This window comes from Brassica napus, unplaced genomic scaffold (genome assembly GCF_020379485.1).
Source record: "Brassica napus cultivar Da-Ae unplaced genomic scaffold, Da-Ae ScsIHWf_1230;HRSCAF=1757, whole genome shotgun sequence".
Classification (NCBI taxonomy): domain Eukaryota; kingdom Viridiplantae; phylum Streptophyta; class Magnoliopsida; order Brassicales; family Brassicaceae; genus Brassica; species Brassica napus.
In genome coordinates, this window is record NW_026014653.1 from 235,101 (window position 1) to 254,488 (window position 19,388).

The 19,388-nt window shown below is 39.3% G+C and overlaps 3 protein-coding genes across 5 annotated transcripts; 2 read left to right on the top strand and 1 right to left on the bottom strand.

Annotated features, from left to right (window-relative positions):
- Positions 1 to 4: 4 nt before the first annotated feature.
- Positions 5 to 4,615, bottom strand: LOC106399281 (disease resistance protein RPP2B-like). Its single transcript, XM_048771650.1, has 5 exons — positions 4,131 to 4,615; positions 2,416 to 3,517; positions 2,027 to 2,338; positions 916 to 1,965; positions 5 to 838 (listed from the first exon to the last, which is right to left on the bottom strand). Exons 1-5 carry the CDS (start codon positions 4,613 to 4,615, stop codon positions 134 to 136), a joined length of 3,654 nt encoding a protein of 1,217 aa, XP_048627607.1. The 3' UTR covers positions 5 to 133.
- A 34-nt stretch (positions 4,616 to 4,649) lies between these two features.
- On the top strand, positions 4,650 to 9,160 carry LOC125575156 (disease resistance protein RPP2A-like). Of its 3 annotated transcripts, none has more exons than XM_048771651.1 (6): positions 4,650 to 5,705; positions 5,783 to 6,857; positions 6,974 to 7,270; positions 7,362 to 7,970; positions 8,108 to 8,293; positions 8,490 to 9,160. In XM_048771651.1, the coding sequence occupies exons 1-6, from the start codon at positions 4,876 to 4,878 to the stop codon at positions 8,952 to 8,954; spliced, it is 3,462 nt and encodes a 1,153-aa protein (XP_048627608.1). In that variant the 5' UTR covers positions 4,650 to 4,875; the 3' UTR covers positions 8,955 to 9,160. The 3 variants fall into 3 exon arrangements, with proteins under 3 accessions (XP_048627608.1, XP_048627609.1, XP_048627610.1); XM_048771652.1 differs by having other exon boundaries at positions 6,974 to 7,108; XM_048771653.1 differs by having other exon boundaries at positions 8,108 to 8,261; positions 8,490 to 8,855.
- A 108-nt stretch (positions 9,161 to 9,268) lies between these two features.
- On the top strand, positions 9,269 to 16,009 carry LOC106446421 (vacuolar protein sorting-associated protein 54, chloroplastic). Its single transcript, XM_013888146.3, is given in 19 exon segments — positions 9,269 to 10,350; positions 10,443 to 10,505; positions 10,579 to 10,658; positions 11,001 to 11,121; positions 11,299 to 11,373; positions 11,549 to 11,705; positions 12,029 to 12,117; positions 12,411 to 12,437; positions 12,439 to 12,668; positions 12,775 to 12,946; positions 13,031 to 13,114; positions 13,423 to 13,826; positions 13,990 to 14,143; positions 14,247 to 14,328; positions 14,595 to 14,674; positions 14,862 to 15,023; positions 15,101 to 15,168; positions 15,322 to 15,402; positions 15,488 to 16,009. Coding segments are annotated over 19 exon segments (3,120 nt in total). The 5' UTR covers positions 9,269 to 9,519; the 3' UTR covers positions 15,648 to 16,009.
- Positions 16,010 to 19,388: the final 3,379 nt, after the last annotated feature.

The following is a 19,388-nucleotide window of genomic DNA, read 5'->3' on the forward strand; positions in this document are numbered from 1 at the left end:
GCAATAATTTTAAATTCACAATATAATAGATTATGCATAATAAGTTTTCTCTCCACATTAAAAGTTAAAAATGACAATGAAAACAATTGTGATGATTGATCTCTACTTATTAACAGAGGTTAGGCTTTGCTGGCTATATGTAACTAAGAACAGAACAGTCACAATCAGCAAAAGAGATTTCTTTCTTTATTCTTTTCCCATTTAGTAGCTCTTCTGGTATACAGAAACGGCCTCTCTTAGACACAACAGCTTCATCCACAGCGGTTTCAGTTTCTTTTCCAGATACAGCTTTCTCGAGGCTACTCTCCTGTAATCCCTGCAATCTACAATCATTCTCATCAGGTGCATATAACAAGCTCATCCCACATTTCACAACCTCACAGCAATCTAGCTTTCTTTTAGCTACACCATCAGTAACAAAGAATTTGAACGAGGCTGTGGTGTTGCAACATCGGTTGAGATCATGGCTTTTCTTGGCATGGAAGCAGTTGTTGTAGCTGATGAAGACGTGATCAGAGGTAAGTTTTCTTGGTTCTTCTTCGCGGCTAGATGATGATCCACATTGCTCTTTCCATCCTCCAAGATTACAAGTAAAGCTGATGCAGTCACCGTCCTCGTTTCTGAACTTGCACTTGCATATCACTGAGAATCGGTTGGTTTTATCTACATAGTCCTTGAATGAGACAACTACGCAGAGAGAAAGTCCGATGAACTTATCGTCGCACCAGTGTGGAGGCAGGTGAGTTTCCATTGAAGATCCCATTCTCTGATGGCGGAACCATAATGGCAAATCGTTTCCTGGAAAACTTACACTAGCTAGAGGTTCTGAAACTAGTCCCTGAAATGATTAAAAAAACAAAGCATGAGATGTGAATAAAACGTACTAGACTAACTACAGAGTAAAGAGAGTTGAACCTTATGATTAAGTTGAATGGATCCATTCCCCAGTATTTGACTCTTGAGTTGAGTATGAGCCACAATACTTTCTTGCGCATCTCTGTTTAGCTTGAAACAATCAGTGAAGACGAAAGTAGACTGGTTCCTTTCAGCTACCACAAGAAGCGTCATGGGTTTAGCTACTGTTTCGAGCGAGATACAGCCATGAGCATCCAGATACTGCAGATTTGATGGAAGCACTGGAAGAGAAACGAGGTTTTGACAATGCTTCAAGTAAAGAGATTTGAGATGATGAAGTTTCTTGATGCTTCCAGGTAGATTCTTGATATTGTTTCTGCTCAAGCATAAAGTCTGCAGCAAGGATAAGCAGCTAAAGCTGTCTGGCAACTTGTACAGATTACAGTCTGTGAGATACATGTCTGACAACCGCGAGCAGCCAGAGAAAGGCAGCAGCTCCAAACACGCGAGATCATGGACTTTAGATCCACCAAATGAGAACAGCTTGAGATTGCTCATATCCATTTTTCTGGGAGTTTGTTTGATGGCTGTATCATCCATGAGCAGAATCTCTAAGCTTTCCATGTCTTCGTTGATGTCCGGGAAACTCTCTAGCTTTGAACATCCAGAGAGAAGCAGCTCTTTAAGAGACTTCAGCTTGCAAAGAGTGGTAGGAAGATGCATCAACCTGGAACACTTCTTCAGATTCAACACAGTAAGTTTCTGGAGACTTTCTATGGATTCAGGAACTCTTTTTACCGCTGTGCCATCCAAATACAGAGATTCTATGTTTTCTGAGATAGTTGGAAATTTCTTGAGTTTTGAACATCCACTGAGGATAACAACCTTCAGAGACTTCAAATTGATTCTCTTTGGAAGACTCTTGAGGTTTATGCAATCTCTGAGATTCAGTGAAACAAGACTGTCCATCTGCCGGATCGCTGAACACTTGGTTAAACTTGTACAGTTTTCAAGATTCAGTCTCTCGAGTTTACGAGCTTCCAACAAGCCAGTTAGATTCATCAACTCTTTTGAATAACTGAGATCGACCCACCTTAACTCTCCTGTGTTCTGCAATAAGCAGATCAATAATTTAACAACCACATATATAATAAGTACTAACTATTTGTACCTTCTCATCTTCACACAGTTGCATAGTGTTGCTATAACGCAGATTAAGATAAACGAGTTTCTTCGGGTTGAAGTTGGATGGTAGATACTCCAGAGGGTACCCTTGCCAGTGGAGATAAACCAGCTCATCTGGAAAGCAATCAAGCCCCTTGGGAAAACGTAATCTACAATCATTCTCACACCACTTGGAACAATGAGAATTGTAGAACTTGAGGAACTTAAGATTCCACATCCTCGAGAAAATATCAGCACTTAGCTTCATGCTATCTACATTAGACATATCTAAGAAGATGCCTCTGGTCTCTGCAGTACCCTGGAAAAATATAATGTCAATAAAAAAGCCTAACAGAAGAATCACATTCATAAGACAAATGAAACATTCTGGCTCACCGTTTTGTACTTTAAAACGCGACAAATGTCTTCTTGGTTCCATAACCGACTGCGGTTACCTGCTTCTTTGATGGATGATTCATAACCAACTTCCCTCCCCATAGTAAGCAGTAAGTCATGCATCTCAAGCCGGTTATCCGAGACTGTTATCAAGCACTTGTCAATAAGGTCACTAATCAGAGTAGAAGCATCGGTATGGTAAGTGCTCAGAACCCTCGAAACAAAATCCAACTTTTCTGTTCTAAAGAAGCAAGCAACATCAAGAAAAATGCTCTGTTCTTCCTCACATAGCTCCTCATAGCTCACTTTCAGCACGTCATGGATCTTCCCATCTGGTCTTCTCTGCAACCTCTCCCATTTCAACTTCCAGTAAGACTTATCTCTTTGGCATAGATCAGAACCCAACAGCTTCAGAGCTAGTGGATGCCCTTTAGAATAATCCACAAACTTGTTTGATAGATCCATGAGCTCCGGAGTGGCGCAGAGATTGCTAGAAAAGGCACTCAAGCAGAAAAGCTCCAGACTCTCTCTTCCGCTCAACCTCGGAACCACGTATGTTTCATTCACAACCTTCTCTAGGAGTTTCTTGTTACTTGTTGTTATAACAATCCGTGTTCCTTCTCGGTACAGCTCTTGTCCTGCTCCACCAATAAGATTTCTCAGTTGATTTTCGTTGGCCACATCGTCGAGCACAATAAACAGTTTCTTGTTCCGAAGACGATCCTTAAAGGCTTCGTGGGCACCTTCAGGAGCTCCAACATCAAGATTTTCTTCATCTAATAACTTACGGAGGAGTTTCCGCTGCAAATGGTCTAATCCATGTAGCTTTGACTCGTTCTGAACGTTTGCAAGAAAGCAGTAACCATCAAAGCGATTGTAGTTCTGCTTATACACACAGTCTGCAACAGTTGTCTTGCCAATCCCAGCCATCCCAAGAACTCCGACGATTCGCACACAGCCTGTCTCTTCAAAGGCAATTAACTTTTCTAGCTCCATCATACGAGATTCAATGCCTGGAAGACCACGAAATTCTGATGGAGACAACTTGTTTAGCACCTTGAACGTTTCCTTGGCAATTTTGTCGACAAAGTCGCACTCCGGGCTGCCAATATGCATCATCATGTTAACAAAGATAAGGTTGACAATGAAACGAAAAAAGGATAAAAGTTTAATCTTGATGAAATTTTATTGACTTGCATTAGAAACTACAAGAGTGATACAACACAAAGCACCTAACTTGGCATGAATAAGGTTCCAGTTAGTAAACCGTATTTCAGTTAAACTCGAGCCAGCGAGTAAACCGAGACTTAAACAGATGATACACCGGAGCTCAATGAAAACACCCAACTCAACCTCCTTTAAAAAAGGTAAACCGAGGGCTCAACCAAATATAAACCGGACTTCAATTACAATTCTAAACCGAAAATTTCAGATTCAATTTCGTATGTTTAGCTTAGGTACCTGCTCTCCGAACGAGACGTCTAATATATCAGTGGACAGTGGTATGTTTCGAAACAGTGAACCTACGCTCCTTCACCAGTTATTAAACCGTATCGAGAGAGTAAACCGAGACTTAACAAAATGATATACCGGAGCTCATTGAAACACTCAAGTCCCTTAAAAAGGTAAACCGAGACTCAAACAAATTATAAACCGGAGTTCAATTAAAATTCGAAACCGGATAATTCAGATCCAATTTCATATGGCTAAGGTACCTTCTCTCCGGAAGCACATAGCCGGCGATATCAGATGAAGCTCTTAGAGCTTCTTTCCACGCCGGAACTCTGTGTTCAGATCCCTGGAAGACCTCTTCAGATCGTTCGAACGGAGCTCCGAATTTCCCAGTCTGGTACCTCACGTCCGACGCCGGAACTTTGTAGAAGACCGGCAAAACCACCTGATCGAAAGTCCTCTTGCACTCCATGATCTTCGCGAGTTCCTCTAAGCACCACGCGGAATCCGCGTAATTCTCGGAGAAAACGACGATGGAGATCTTCGATTGCTCGATTCGTTCGAGAAGCGCCGAGAGATCGTTGCCTCGCCGGAGTTCCTCGTCGATGAAAGCGTCGATCCCTTTCCGGCGAAGAAAATCGAGGAGATAGCAGGTGAAGGAGTGGCGCGTGTCTGTGCCTCGGAAGCTGAGAAACACGTCGTACTGACGGCGGGAAGGATCGGATTTGCAGGAAGATGTAGCAGCCATGGAAGGTGAATTCGAGGTTAGGAAATGAGGATTTGAGATCTTATTTTGAATTATATATTATTATCAAAAACCATTCAATAAATCAAGTGGGGTTTAAGTTAAACCGTTTAACACGAGGTTGGTGGGTGGAAATGATTGGACTATGAACAGTGGATCTGATCTCTTTCTTGCGTCTCTCCTTCTCTTGATCGAAAGAGATACGATTCAGTGTTCTAACAAGTCCTTCTTGATCGAAACTCTCTCTCTCTACCTTCAGTGAGATGGAGATTCTCTTCGAGAAATATTTGACAACCGCCGATCTCAGTTGGCTTAACATATTTCTCTTTGGCGCCAACGAGGAGGTCGTTGAGTACTTTGGCTTAGCCACCGTCTTCGCTAGAGGCGCTGAAATGATCCTTCGAGTACAGGATGAGGAAGGCAGGCCATGGGAGTTCGGATTCTTAGACGTCAACATCCAATTCTACCAATTAACCAACGGTTGGAGTAACTACGTTAAGGAGAAGCAGCTTGGTGTCGGAGACATTGTTTTCTTGCAGCGAATTTTCACAGACAGCAGCAGGCTCTTCCTTGGCTTTAGTAGGCGCGAAGCTGCTCTCGAAGGCACATCCTCTGATAAACTCAAGGAAGTTAACTCTCCTCTCCCGCTAAGAAGTCATGTGCATAGCGTTACAGAGTTTGACCCCGTTTTAGTGCTTTCCTGTGCTGCAAACCAGGAGTCCGGGGAGAGATACTTCATCAGCTACATCTCCACAGAGTTGTGTCTCCGTGGCTTCACCCCTTTGATATATGATCTAACAAGGGGCACATTGCCTGGGGGTCTGGAGCTGCCACACAGATCACGGGTTGGTATTATTATTTTCTCCAACAACTATGCTTCTTCTAGACAGTGCCAGGATAATTTTGTGGCAATAATGGACCATTCGAAAGCAAACAGCCTTGTGCTTCTTCCAGTGTTTTTTAAAGTGAAGGTTACAGACATTAGAGGCCAAAGTGGCTCGTTTGGAAGAGCATTCTCACAGCTTGAGAATTCAATTCAGGCATCCCAAGTTCCCACCTTCACCTTCATCGATAAACATCAGTATATGAAAGGGTAAATAATTTCTTTCTTTTCTCACTAGTGTATGGTGTGTGGTAATTGTATTTGATTCTGATATTTTTTCTGCGCAGGGGAGAGGTTATACTTGCCAAAAATATTGTTAGCAATGTCTGTTTGCTGCTCAGTTCTGAAAATAACATGAAACTAAGAGGAAGGCTTCAAATGAATAGTATATTGTCTTTACTATATTGTTCTCAATCCTCTGCCCCACATATTGTTGGACTTTGGGGTATGGCTGGCATAGGGAAAACAACCATCGCTAGAGAAATTTTCAGAACACAAGCTGACAGATATGACGTCTGCTACTTTCTGCCAGACTTCCATATAGCGTGTCAAATGAGAGGACTGAGTCATCTGCGTGATGAATTCTTCTCAAAAATCTCTGGGGAAGAAAAGGTTACTGTAGACGCATGTGATACAAAACTAGGTTTCCTAAGGGATAGGTTCCTTAGTAAAAAGGTTCTCGTTGTTCTTGATAGCGTGAGTAGTGCTAGAGATGCAGAATTTTTGGTTGGAGGGTTTGGCTGGTTTTCTGGCGGACATACACTCATCTTAACATCTAGAAATAGGCAAGTTCTTATACAGTGTACCGCTAAAGAGATTTACGAAATCCAGAAACTATCCGAGCATGAATCTCTTCACGTATGCTCACAGTTTGCCGCTGTACAAAATTGGAAGGAAAGAACGTCGTTGGTCTCTGAGCTGGTGAACTACGCTAGTGGGATACCACTGGCTCTGCGTGCCTTAGGTTCGTCCTTACAAAATAACTGCATTGTCGGTGAGAAGCAACATCTGAAAACATTGCGTCAGCATCCTCTAGTTGAGATTCAGGATGCATTTAAGAGAAGTTTTGATGTACTAGATGGCAACGAGAAGCACATATTTTTGGACCTTGCATGTTTTTTCCGAGGGGAGAATAAAGATTATGTAGTGAGCATCCTTGATGCTTGCGGTTTTTTTACAGATTTAGGAATCTATGGTCTCATCGATGAGTCTCTCATCAGCCTTGTAGGTAACAGAATAGAAATGCCCAACATTTTTCAAGACACGGGTCGATTTGTTGTTTGTCAAGAAAATAATGAGACAGGGAAGCGTAGCAGATTGTTGGATCCTACTGACATTGTTGATGTGCTGACCAACAACTCCGTAAGTCTTAGAAAGTGTATATCTATTACTTCCACTGAAAATTAGAATACTGCTTAGGTTCCTTTTTACACTTAGAGAAGCTTATGTTTCTGAGCCCCTTCATCAATTTTCTTCAGGGAACAGAAGCAATTGAAGGCATATTTCTCGATGCATCTGGCTTAACATTTGAGCTGAGTCCTACTGCTTTTGAGAAGATGTACAGACTTAGATTGCTCAAGCTCTACTGTCCAACTTCTGAAAACCATTGCAAGGTAAGTCTACCTCAAGGCCTTTACTCTTTGCCTGATGAGCTACGTCTACTCCACTGGGAACGATATCCTCTAGGATCCTTACCTCGGAACTTCAATCCTAAAAATATCGTAGAACTGAACATGCCCTATAGCAACATGACAAGACTATGGAAGGGAACAAAAGTATGTTTTGACATTATAGGATTATCTGCTGCATACATTAGGTAATTAGCTTTTACTTGATTACCCATTTAGTTATTGTTGTTGTAAACAGAATCTTGAGAGGTTGAAGAGGATCATTCTGAGTCACTCCCGACAGTTGACTAAATTCCCAAGGCTTTCAAAGGCCAAGAACCTTGAGCATATTGATCTTGAAGGATGTACGAGTCTGGTTAAGGTTAACTCATCTATTCTTCATCATCAAAAGCTTACTTTCTTGAATCTGAAAGACTGTTCACGTTTGCGAAGTATGCCTGCCACGATTCATTTAGAAGCTCTTAAAGTTCTTAATCTATCTGGCTGCTCAGAGCTCGAGGATCTTCAGGATTTCTCACCAAACCTTAGTGAGCTATATCTCGCTGGGACTGCCATTACAGAAATACCATCTTCAATAGGTGGTCTCACTAGACTTGTTACACTAGATCTGGAGAATTGTAATAGACTTCAGCATCTGCCACCAGAGATAAGTAACCTGAAAGCTGTGGTCAGTCTTAGCGCAAAACGTCCTGCATCTTCCAAGGAATCAAGGGATCTTGCTAGCTTTGTGGATGTGGCACCACCATATAGAAGATATCGGTTGAAGAGATGTATTGAAGCTGTTATTCTGAGCTTAAGAAAAAGGAAGCGAGAAAAGATTTTCTCTATAGCCACAAACCTTTCTGAGGTAAACATCTGACACAATCATTAGCAAATACATGTTAATGGGATTCTGACTATCACCTTGAATGAGATTTCGTGACGGTTTAAAAAAGATTTTGAGTTTCTCTCCTCTTGTAAACCAGCTATAGCTTCATTTTGCAGGTTATGCGTGCCTCGGTCTCTACCTGGGGATTCTTTGGTTTACCAGAAAGACCCGGCGAACCTGAATGCGCATATTACATGAAGACAGGAGGCTGCAAATTCGGTAGTGACTGTAAATTTCACCATCCGAGACACAGAGAAACTCATATCCCAGGTTTAAGCTCCTTTAGCCACCCATCACAACCGGTAAGCCACTTCTTAAACTAGCAGTAGCAGACGTCAAATTTCCTTCCTTTAAACCTCATATCGTGCAAGTACAACTATCCTCACTTAAAATCCTCTGTCGACTTCAACCTGACGTCTGCTCTTTAAAAAAAAAAAAAAAAGTTTTCATCTCATTAGAATTGTCTTGTGCTCATATTTTTATCTACTCTTTCGACAGGGAAATCCTGTGTGTGCCTCGTATTATTACACTGGAAACTGCAGCTCGGGTGCTACTTGTATGTTTGATCACCCATCGTCGATACCGACTCACAGGGACACATCTTTCGTGGCTTCCTTGACACCAAACTTGAATCCGCGAGGATTTTCATCTTCAATTGGAGATTCATCAATTGAGCTTGTGGAAGCAGCAACTAAGAAACGGAGAATACACCATAACACATCTCCCATGGTTTCTGAGACACCGCTCTTGAATGTGCGAGGATTTGTTTCTTCAATTGGAGATGCATCAAGTAAGCTTGTGGAAGCACCAACTTCGAAAGTAAGAATAGCAGCACGTAAGAAACAACGAATACACAAGAACACAACTTCCATGGCTTCTGAGACGCCACATTTGAATCCCCCAGAACTTTCTTCTTCTCCTGGAGCTTTATCAAGTGAACATGTGAAGCAGAACAAGGATTAAGTGCAAAGCTTTTGTTCAAAACGTGCAAGGATTTGATGATTATTGATGAAGAACCAGTTTGTAAGCACCATTCCTTTGTATTATTCTACAGAGATTAACAAAACAATAACAGTTAACAAATACACTATGAAAACTATATATATATATATTGGATCAAACACTATGAAATTAAACTGTTGAAAGTTGAAACAAAAACATAGAAAATACATATGATAGTAAAGAACAACAAATCGCATAATGAAAAAGATCAGATGAAGATGAAAACTATATATTTTTATTCATTGGAATGAAAAAAACAAAAATGCAAATATTTATGTAGATAGCTAATCTATTCTACCGTGCATTGAATCTTCGCAGCACAACGAAGTCCCGACCCAGAGGGCTTCTTCCTCAGTCCTCCACAACTCTCCCTTTCGTTCTTGCTTTCTCTCCAGATCCAAACTCTCACCATTTTCTTCACAAGTGAACACCAAATTCGATTCGACCTACTCCATTCCAAATCTCTAATCCCATTTCCAAAATTCAAATCCACTTTCGTTTCATGATTTTGATCTCGTGAGACCTCATGGATTCGCACCCTTCCTTAACCGGAAGGTCCATCGGAAACAGCAACCGATCCAGCTTAGATCTCGGCCACTCTTCCTCTTCATCACATTCATCCTTAACCAAATCGATCTCGGACGCAAGCAGCCAAAGCCTCTCCTCGATCCTCAACAACCCGCACGTAGGCAAATCCGGCGTCTACGGCACCGACGCCTCCTGGGTCGGCTGGTGGTCATCCTCCTCAACCTCCGTATCCCCCTCCGAGTTCTCCCCCGTCGCCTCCGCAAAGCTCCCCGGCTCGGAACTAACCAGATCCGATTTCAACACCTACATCTCCTCGATCTCCGACTCTCACAGCAGATTCGAAGATATCATAAACCACACTAAAGAGGAATCGAGCTCCGAGCTCGATCAGGAGCGCCACGTGTCCGGTTTAGCTTCCTGCCTCCGCGAGGTCCCTTCGCTCTACTTCAAGGAGGATTTCGCGTTAGAGGACGGAGCTACATTCCGCTCCGCGTGCCCCTTCTCGAGCTTGAACGAGAATCTAGCGCTTCAGGAAAAGCTCTCGCAGTATCTCGACGTCGTTGAGATGCATCTCGTGAAGGAGATCTCCGTGAGGTCTGATTCGTTCTTCGAGGCGCAGGGACAGCTGGAGGATTTGAATGTGAAGATTGTCGAGGGCTGTGGGAGGATCCGTGACTTGAAAGAGACGATTCGGGTGATCGATAGGAGTTTGGTGGATTCGGCGAGGCGGATTCAGGAGCTGAGCTCGACTAGGGTTAATATGTTGGAGCTGCAGCGTAAATTGAGGGTTATTTTGTATGTTAACCAAGCTCTCACTGCACTCAAATTGGTAAATTTTTTTTTATGACTGGTTTTGGTTAGAGTAGTGTTTCAAAGTTGGCTGCTTTTTGTGTGTGGAAGTTTGATTCTTTATTGTTCCAGCTTGTTGCGTCTGCAGATTGTGCTGGGGCTTTGGATATAACTGACGATCTCCAGAACTTGTTGGTGAGTTTCTTTGTGATTGATGTTTTAAGGGTGTTTTTCTTAAGAAGCTAAAGTTGTTTCCGTCTTTTTTTAGGCTGGAGATGAGCTGACTGGTCTGCATTGCTTCCGTCATCTTCGTGATCATGTTACTATTTCCATAGATTCTTTAAACAGGTGCGTCTCTTTTCGGTTATGATAATGACGAAAATGTGTTATATTTGGTCTGCCTGTAATGGCTCTTTTGGGAGAAGCTTTTGGAGCTTTTGTTTTAACGCCGATTCTGAATTTAATGTTTAGGGAAGATGTGAAAATTGTGATCTAGTGATTATGTTTTAGTTTTGCTGTTGAACCTCTTGAAATTTGTGTCAATTAAATGTTTAGCATATGGAGTTTCTTTGGTATTGCTGTTTCGTGTAGATTTAGTAGTTCAACTTCTATGTTTACTAGTCCTGTTTCTCTATTACTCTCTTTTTTTTTGGTCTAGTGTGTGATGGATTGTTGATTTTTTCGTTGTAGTATTCTCACAGCAGAATTTATGCGTATCTCAATACACAATACTGGGGAAATAGATGTACTGATTTTATCTTCAGCAAAAAAACGGGGATCCATTTCATCTAACGGGGAGACCGGTGATGAAGTAAGTCTCATCCGATATAAATGCATAGTTTAATGAATTTGGGCGCTTCTTTTTGCACTATGTGCAGCTTGTGGGTGTAAAAACTGAATAGAAGATCTTAACCTGTCAGAGGCTTTAGATTAATCAGGAAAAAACTGGAATAATATTCAGCATGACTCTTATCTTTCAACTTTGCAGCTTAAGCTAGAAGAAGAAGATACGTCTACCTTATGTGATCGGCTTCTTCCTCTAGTAATCGGATTGCTAAGAACGGTGAGTGGCCAGTCCTGATTATTTTTGAACACATGCTACCACTGAGGTTGACAATTACTGTTTTAATTTCTTAGTTAGAGCTGTCTCTGGTCATTATTGTTAATTTGTAGGGTTCATTAAGTGTTTAGTCTGAATCCAGTTTCTTATTTGTTTTTCTTTGGACTGTATTCCGTAGGCAAAGTTCCCCTCAATTTTGAGGATGTATCGTGAGGCACTAACATCTGAAATGAAAAATGCAATCAAGAACGCAGTTGCTGAGCTGCTTCCAATTCTTGTTGCAAGATCGCTGGAGTCTGACTTTTCACATGGGGAGCGCTCAGTAGATGTTGATGGTATAATTATATTTGTTATTGCTATGTAGTAAGATTGTCATGTGACTTAGTTACTGCATGAAATCATAGTTGAACATAAGTTTAGCACTTGAAAAATGTGAAATACTTATATTCACATGCTTGTTTTCTTTTTGTTCTCTAATTTGATCTGAGACCTGGCTGAAACATCAATGGAAGAAATTAGTCAAGCTGATGAAGAATGTTGGCCGAAAACTTATTTTTAGGACTACAATGAAATTTTTATCCTCTCTTATGATAATGTATTCTACTTCAGTGGTAGTTTGTCGCTCCAGAATCCATGCTTATTTTTAGTGCTATTACAGGTGGTGGCTTATCTCTCGCAAGCAAGTTGAGGACTCTGTCATCGGAGGCGTTTGTTAATCTCTTAACTGCTATATTTAGGATTGTTCAGGTAATATATGTATCAGTTACAGGACTTTTAATTACGTTAACAAACATTATAGGAAGTACGACATATATGTCCACTTATGTTAAACCTTTGGCAGTAGTTTTATTTTGGTTTTGATACATCTACCATATTGAGGTTAGGGACCTTTCCTACATATAAATTTTCTTTGGTATTACTGTTTGGTGACGATTTAGTAGTTCATACTTCACAATATTAGTTCACCTTCTATATTTACCTGTCCTGTTTCTCTATTACCATAAGATGTAATATGATTTCATTTCATTTAGTGAATGCAGGCACATCTTGTCCGGGCTTCGGAAGTGAAAAAAAGCGATTGAATGGATCCTCTGCAATATCGATGGACATTATGCAGCTGACTCCGTTGCAGCTGCAATTGCGGTTGGTGCTGTAGCGGCCGAATCAGCCCAGGAATCAGGTTTCCAAAGCGGACAATTATTGTCTTCTCCATTGGGTAAGACTACCTCAATGACCCCTCCATTGCAGAGAAAATCAAGCGACGCAACAAACTTGATGAACATGTCAAGAAACTTCAGGTTTTCTATTTTATTTATTTGTTTATATGTTCCAAATCGTCGCAGTTGCCTGTAACGCAAGCCTTTGATACTTGGAACAATATTTAGGTTTTTCTTAAACATATAGGGCCGATGTCTTGAGAGAAAACACAGAAGCTGTCTTTGCCGCCTGTGAAGTTACTCATGCTAGATGGGCAAAACTACTAGGAGTCCGTGCTCTTCTTCATCCAAAATTGAAATTGCAGGAGTTCATGAGCATTTATGATCTTACCCAGGAATTTATAACAGTTACGGAGAAGGTATTTGTTCAAAACTTCTCCTCATAAAAGATATAAGAAATTGCATTGGTTATTCTTGCGTGACATTTGTTTGGAAATTTACAGATTGGCGGACGGTTGGGATCTAGTATCCGTGGGACACTGCAATCACAAGCCAAAGCTTTTTTAGATTCCCAGCATGAAGCTAGGGTTAGTCTCTGTACATATATGTTTATAGATTTTACAGAGAGGACATCTACTGTATTTAGTTTCATTGTTGACAAAAGAAGTGGTGAGAATGTGGCTGAAAATAGTTATACCGAAAGCAATAGGCCCAAAGCCATCTCTATACTTAGTGTAGCAAAAAGGTGATCAAACTTACATTTTATAACCGAGTAGTGTTGAGCTATATTGACTTCATCCCATACATGCATATTCCGTAATTATTTTACCATCTTACTTCTTTCATTATCAAGAGTTCTTGTCGTTGATCTAATTTGTATTTTACTTTACTGTAGATGACAAAACTAAAAGCTGTCCTTGATCAAGAAACATGGGATGAGATAGATGTTCCCGAAGAATTCCAATCCATAATCAGTTCTCTTTTTGCATCCCAAGAGTTGATTTCTGGGAAAGTAGATGATGCTGACATTAAAACATACGACAGAAACCCGCTTCCTCTCAATGGGTCTCTCACTTCAGGAACTGAAAATCAAAGTACTGAATCACGAAATGAAAAATCGGAATCTAGTGAAGGTCCTGCAGTTAGTAACGCACAAGTGAAATCCACAGTCTCGCCCGAGTCTCTTGAGAGAAGCAAGGCTGCTGGTGTGTCTTCCGTTACGAATAGTCAAAGTAATCAGAAGGCGCACGGAAAATCTAACCTTTTCTATCAAGGAGTTGGTTACCACATGGTAAACTGGTTAGTGTTCTTGTTCTGCATTTTAATTTTGTTTTTTGGTCGAAACATTTTAATGCTGTCATATATGTTATATGCGTTTGCTAGGTTTAGGTTGCTTAATATTTAGTTGCTGTCCAGGCTTAGAATGTTAGTTATGCTGATGCAATTCCTTTTATGTCTGCAGTGGGTTAATATTGCTCAAGATGCTGTCAGAATACATTGATATGAACAATTCTTTACCAGCTTTGTCCTCGGAAATTGTTCTTCGTGTTGTTGAAGTGTTGAGATTTTTCAACACTAGGACATGTCAACTTGTTTTGGGGGCTGGCGCTATGCAGGTATACATATCCTTTAAATGGAGAAAATTGTAGCTTCATTGCTGATTAGCTTTATGATTTTTTTTCTAACCAATAACATGTGATCCATATATACGTGCTATAGGTATCTGGTTTGAAGTCTATTAAGGCAAAACACTTGGCGCTTGCAAGTCAAGTAATCGACTTTCCTTACACTATTATTCCTGGTATGTGATATTTTATCTTCTTCCTTTTGATTCTTCTTTGTAAAATGTTTTACTTGGTGTTATCCAAGCATTTCTTTATTCACCTTTTGGTCCAAAATATGAGATTTCCTATATTTGTTCCTGGATTTTTATACATGTCCAAATTATCTAGTCTTAAGGTGTCAGCTTAGTCTCTCTATTTTTCAGCTTCCCAGCGATTTTTGTTTGAATCATCCTAGCTTATTATCCATGCATAACATTCTTTTTCTTTGTTTTTGTGGTCTTAGAATCCAGAAGAACTCTGTTTTCAAAAGTACCTGAGACTAGAAAGCCACTATTGTCAGTAGAGATTGATAAAGTTGCTCAGGTACGTTTCTCTCTTTGCACTCTGCCTTTTGTTTCTTTAACAGATTGTAAGGTTTTAGAGGTCGTTGCACACCTAATAAAGATGTAGTTGGAAAAAAGTTCAAACCAGTTGGTTATCTATAGGTTTATAGTATATAAGTTTTAAAATGGCGGTCTCTATTAACTTAGGCATCTTGGCCAATTCTCAGGATTATAGAGTTCATCGAGATGAAATATACACAAAACTAGTTCAGATAATGAGAGAAAGGCTATTGGCTCATCTTCATGAGCTGCCTAAAGTTGTTGAGGGCTGGAACAGACCGCCAGACACCAACAAACAAACTAAAGAGTTTGCGTGGCCACTCACGAGGGTGATTTTATTCTCATTCACTAATCTTATAAAGATAATAGTAGTGTTATTTTGTCTAATTTGCATTTAACAATACAGGAAGTTGGTTACCTTCATCGTGTCTTGTCCGAGACACTGCATGAAGCGGATGTTCAAGCAATCTTCAGGTGAGCGTTTTTGCAACTGTCTTAGGATATAAAGTTAGGCATGCGCAAAAAAATCTCTGTATTATAAATGCTAAAGCCAGGAAGTAATCTTACGGGTTCTAAACTCACTTTCTTTTTACCTTGCTCCTTAATTCGTTTTGATGATTCTTGTAGGCAGGTGATTTTGATAATTCACACACAAACTTCTCAAACGCTTGCTAACTTGGAGATAAGCTCTCCAGAGGCAAAGAAAAGGTAACTTCCATATCTTTTTTTTTTTCTCTTGTGTCAAATAAACCAACTTAGTTTCTGTAATAAACGTTATTCTTGTTTCAATCAGGTTGAAGCTTCACGTTGAGCTTATCCTCAAATGCATCCGATCATTACCATCCGACAATACCAACCAGTCAGGCATCCCAAATTGGGGGCAACTAGATGAATTCTTTGCACAGCACTTTGGAGAAGAAGAAGAAAAAGAAGAAAGCGGCCAAGCTGAGTAATGAAGTCGTGTCATTGTACAGCAAATTTGAGTATGAGGGTGGACTCCGTCCTGTAGATTTAGCGTACAGTAACAAGTTTCGGCCTTCTTCCTTCAGTTGTGGGCTCATATAAAAATTATATCAAACTATTGTTTTGTACCTTTCTCATTTTCCTCGATGTTGCTTTTCTTATTCTCCTCTTTTGACCGGAGTTGTAAAAGTTACGAGCTAGTGATTGAACAAGAGTTTTTGAGAGTAAGTAGATTTTTAGACGGTACATATATATTTCAGTGGGAGGTCGATCATTTTCTTGTGCTTTATTATATTCAGTACTTTCTGTTTAACAAAGAAATCTAATGTCAAACAGCATTTGTGTAGACTCATCCTTATTCTCTATCTGATTGTATAATCAATTAATCCCAAGCTACTCAGCTTCAAAGATTACTCTCGCAAACCCCATGGTCGTTGATTCTGTCATAGTACATGAAATCCTGCTCCTGTTTTAGTGAATAACACGTTGGATCATCAGAGAGAGCGAAAGACAATATCAAAAGTAGCATTTCTTTTTTGGTACTCATACAGCGAAAGTCAAAGACCTCGTACTTAATCTATTCGACATAGTCGAAACTTCATAAAGATGATGAAATTCTTGGTGATAGTTAATAAAAGATATGTATGTGCCACGATTTCGTGTTCGTGTTCTGTAAATGGATAAGGAACAAAAGAACACGTGTGCTTTATGTTACATAGATGGAACTTAAGGGTTTGAAGCAGAAGGATCGACGAGAAGGTAGTTGTGGCATACATGAGTACATGACGTGGACAAAGAATAAGAGTGACTGGAAATACTTTAATGATACAAACTCAAGCTATCATCAAAATGCAAGTTAAACCACAAGACAATAAAATTCAAGAAAATAAAGACAATTTGGCTCTTTTGATAACTTTTTAACAGTGGATGGAACATAATAACTAGACAGCATACGACGTTGGAGGGTAAGGCTGAGCTCCAGCGTTGTAACCTTGGTTGGCTTGTTGTGCGGTCGGGTAAGCCCTAGGCATTGCTGGTCCACCAACATTAGTTATCCCTTGATGTCGACCCATGTAGAAGCATCCTACACAACCAGCGATGGCTAAGAACACCATGAATATGACCAATGGCAGCGAAAAATACACAATTATCATGGCTTAAAAATCTCTGGTTTTTAGTAAATAAAGATGGAGAGAAGCTGAGAGTCGAAAGAGAAAGAGAAGGAAGAGGAGATGGAGAAACAAAGGAAGATGGTTTATGAATTTATAAGGGAATGTTGTTGAAGCTGCTGCTAAGTGCAAATGTCAGAAACATAAAATAGTATGATAGGCAAGTGTTCTTTGTTAATAAGATAGTACAGAGTAACAAAATATGTGTATCAGAAGTCAGACGATCAAATGAAATTAAGGACTGATCTTAATTTCTATGAAATGTCTTTTTATTGTTATGACTTGTATCATTAACATTTGTTTTATATGAGTTCATGATTAGGATTTTAAAACCATTAACATTTGTTCACTTGGTTGGCTATTTATCTGGTGAAAAACCTAACTGGCCTGGGTTTAAGTCTTTTATATGAAATTGATGTAGTTAGATAAATAAAAAAGTATCCAGATTGTAAAACTATCTAGAATAATTTCACATTGTATTCCAAAATGTAAAGAAGTCAAGAGTCTCATATAATAACAAGTCAATTCAAGCTTTAAAGTTTATCGAGTTTGGTACGGTTGTATTATTTGTTAGGATTAATTTTCTCTTAACTGATTGTTAGGACTATATTGTATGATTAATTCAAATGTATAGACTGGCAAAAGAGTTTTATTTTATCACTTCAAGGATAATTAATTTTCAACTATGTCTAATTGATGACTTCTCCATATGTAATAAATCTTCGTGGTTTCCACTTCCAAACACTTCTCCATGTAATAAATCTTCGTGGTTTCCACTTCCAAACTAACTTAAATTTTTGGCTAATGAAAATTCATAGCTTACAACTGAATTTTGTCTAGTTTATAACTATTGTTTTCAGATATTTGGATGTGTAACATGATAATATCAAAAACAAGGCTGGTCCTAAAATTTAAAGACCATAAATATTTTAAATTTGATATCTTTCTTACAGTTTGAAAGCATACCATTTTTATATAATAACTCTTTAAAATGAAGATGTGAAAACGAATGTCAACGAAATGAAAGAATAATATTAGAGACAAAGAAGAGAAATCGAATGCACAAGAAAAACACATAAGAAACTAGATTGGCTTCCTCTTCATTTAAAATTTTAATTTTAGTCTAAAACATAGTATTCTAATAAAAAATAATAGATACTTGATAATACATTTGATTAATATCTTTATTAACAAAAAAACTCATAAAGATACTTGGTAATAGATACTTATATGATGATCTGTATGAGTTTGAAGATGATTGTATCTATTGTATCTATGAATCGTTTTGAAACTTTAAATTAATCGCTCATATGATTTATTGATGAGAATCGATTCCTCTTCTTTACGCGTCGATCAAGTTGTTTTCATGTGGTATTGAATTAATTTTGATTAATTTATTGTAACTATAAACGACAGTGAAAAGTGAAATTTACATACACTTTGTGTTTTTTTTTAAGCTCACTCTATCTCATTGTTTGATGATGGAATGATTAATTTCAATGTTATCAGGTTGGAATCGCATGTCGCGGAGATATACCAAATGTGATCACACACTCTATCAACAAAATGTGTTTGATCATCAGTTTTCCAACATCCAAGAGTGAGAGTCGTTTGGCAAGTTTTCTCAGCAACAACACTGTCCGTTTCGTCTCCACGGACCGGTGTCTATGGAAGCTTTATTTCTTGCACAGCTACTTCAACGCACTTGAATCTGAAGAAGTGGAGCTGACATTTAGCAACTTGGCCGAGTGTGTTACCGGGAGCACGCTTGAGCTCAATCTAGCGGTGGTAGGCGGTGACTGGAGCGCTTGGCCACTCTCGGAAGAGCGGGTTCTCCTCTCCTCTGTCCAGGCGCATGTATCCTTCCTTGTTGCTCTCGTGTAATCAAGTTTTCAAGAGGTAGTTGAGCTTCTCTAAACTTCTCCTCTCGTATCACTTCGTTTTCTTTTACATAATGCAACACACAATCTTCCTTTATATCTCTGTTTTTTTTTGCTTACATACCATATATGGGTTTATGAGTGTTTCAAGTTTAAAACTACAGTGTTTTGAAGTTTATCAATCCTTTTGGATTTGACTTTTTCTCAATACTCTGAACGCAAACATTACAAAGCTCCTGTTTCATGTTAAAGGTTTGAGTTAACTGTACAAAAAGTTAGCATGTTAAAAAGGTTAAGAAGCTAAGACTGAAATATGTCTTTTTTTTTTGTAAATTACTACTAGTTCTTATATGTTTCCTAACCCCAAAAAAAAAAAAAAATCAAAACAAACAAAATTGAAGAAGGGGGTAAAGAAGCTTACAATCATTAACATTGGTTAGGGGCAGTTGACAAGATACTTTCATGGACTTTATGTTACCTATCACATGACTATCTTTTAAAAGGAAAACACACATAAGAGAATGTTTTGGATGATGACAATAATGTATAGGAAAAGCAGAAAATAGTATAGAAGCCCAAGGTCAATGCTAGTTTGTATATCCAATTGTAACCTGTCCTTGTCCATCTGCTATTTAGTACATAATTTGCTTGGTTATCAAGAAAGTCTTGGCTACAGAAATAT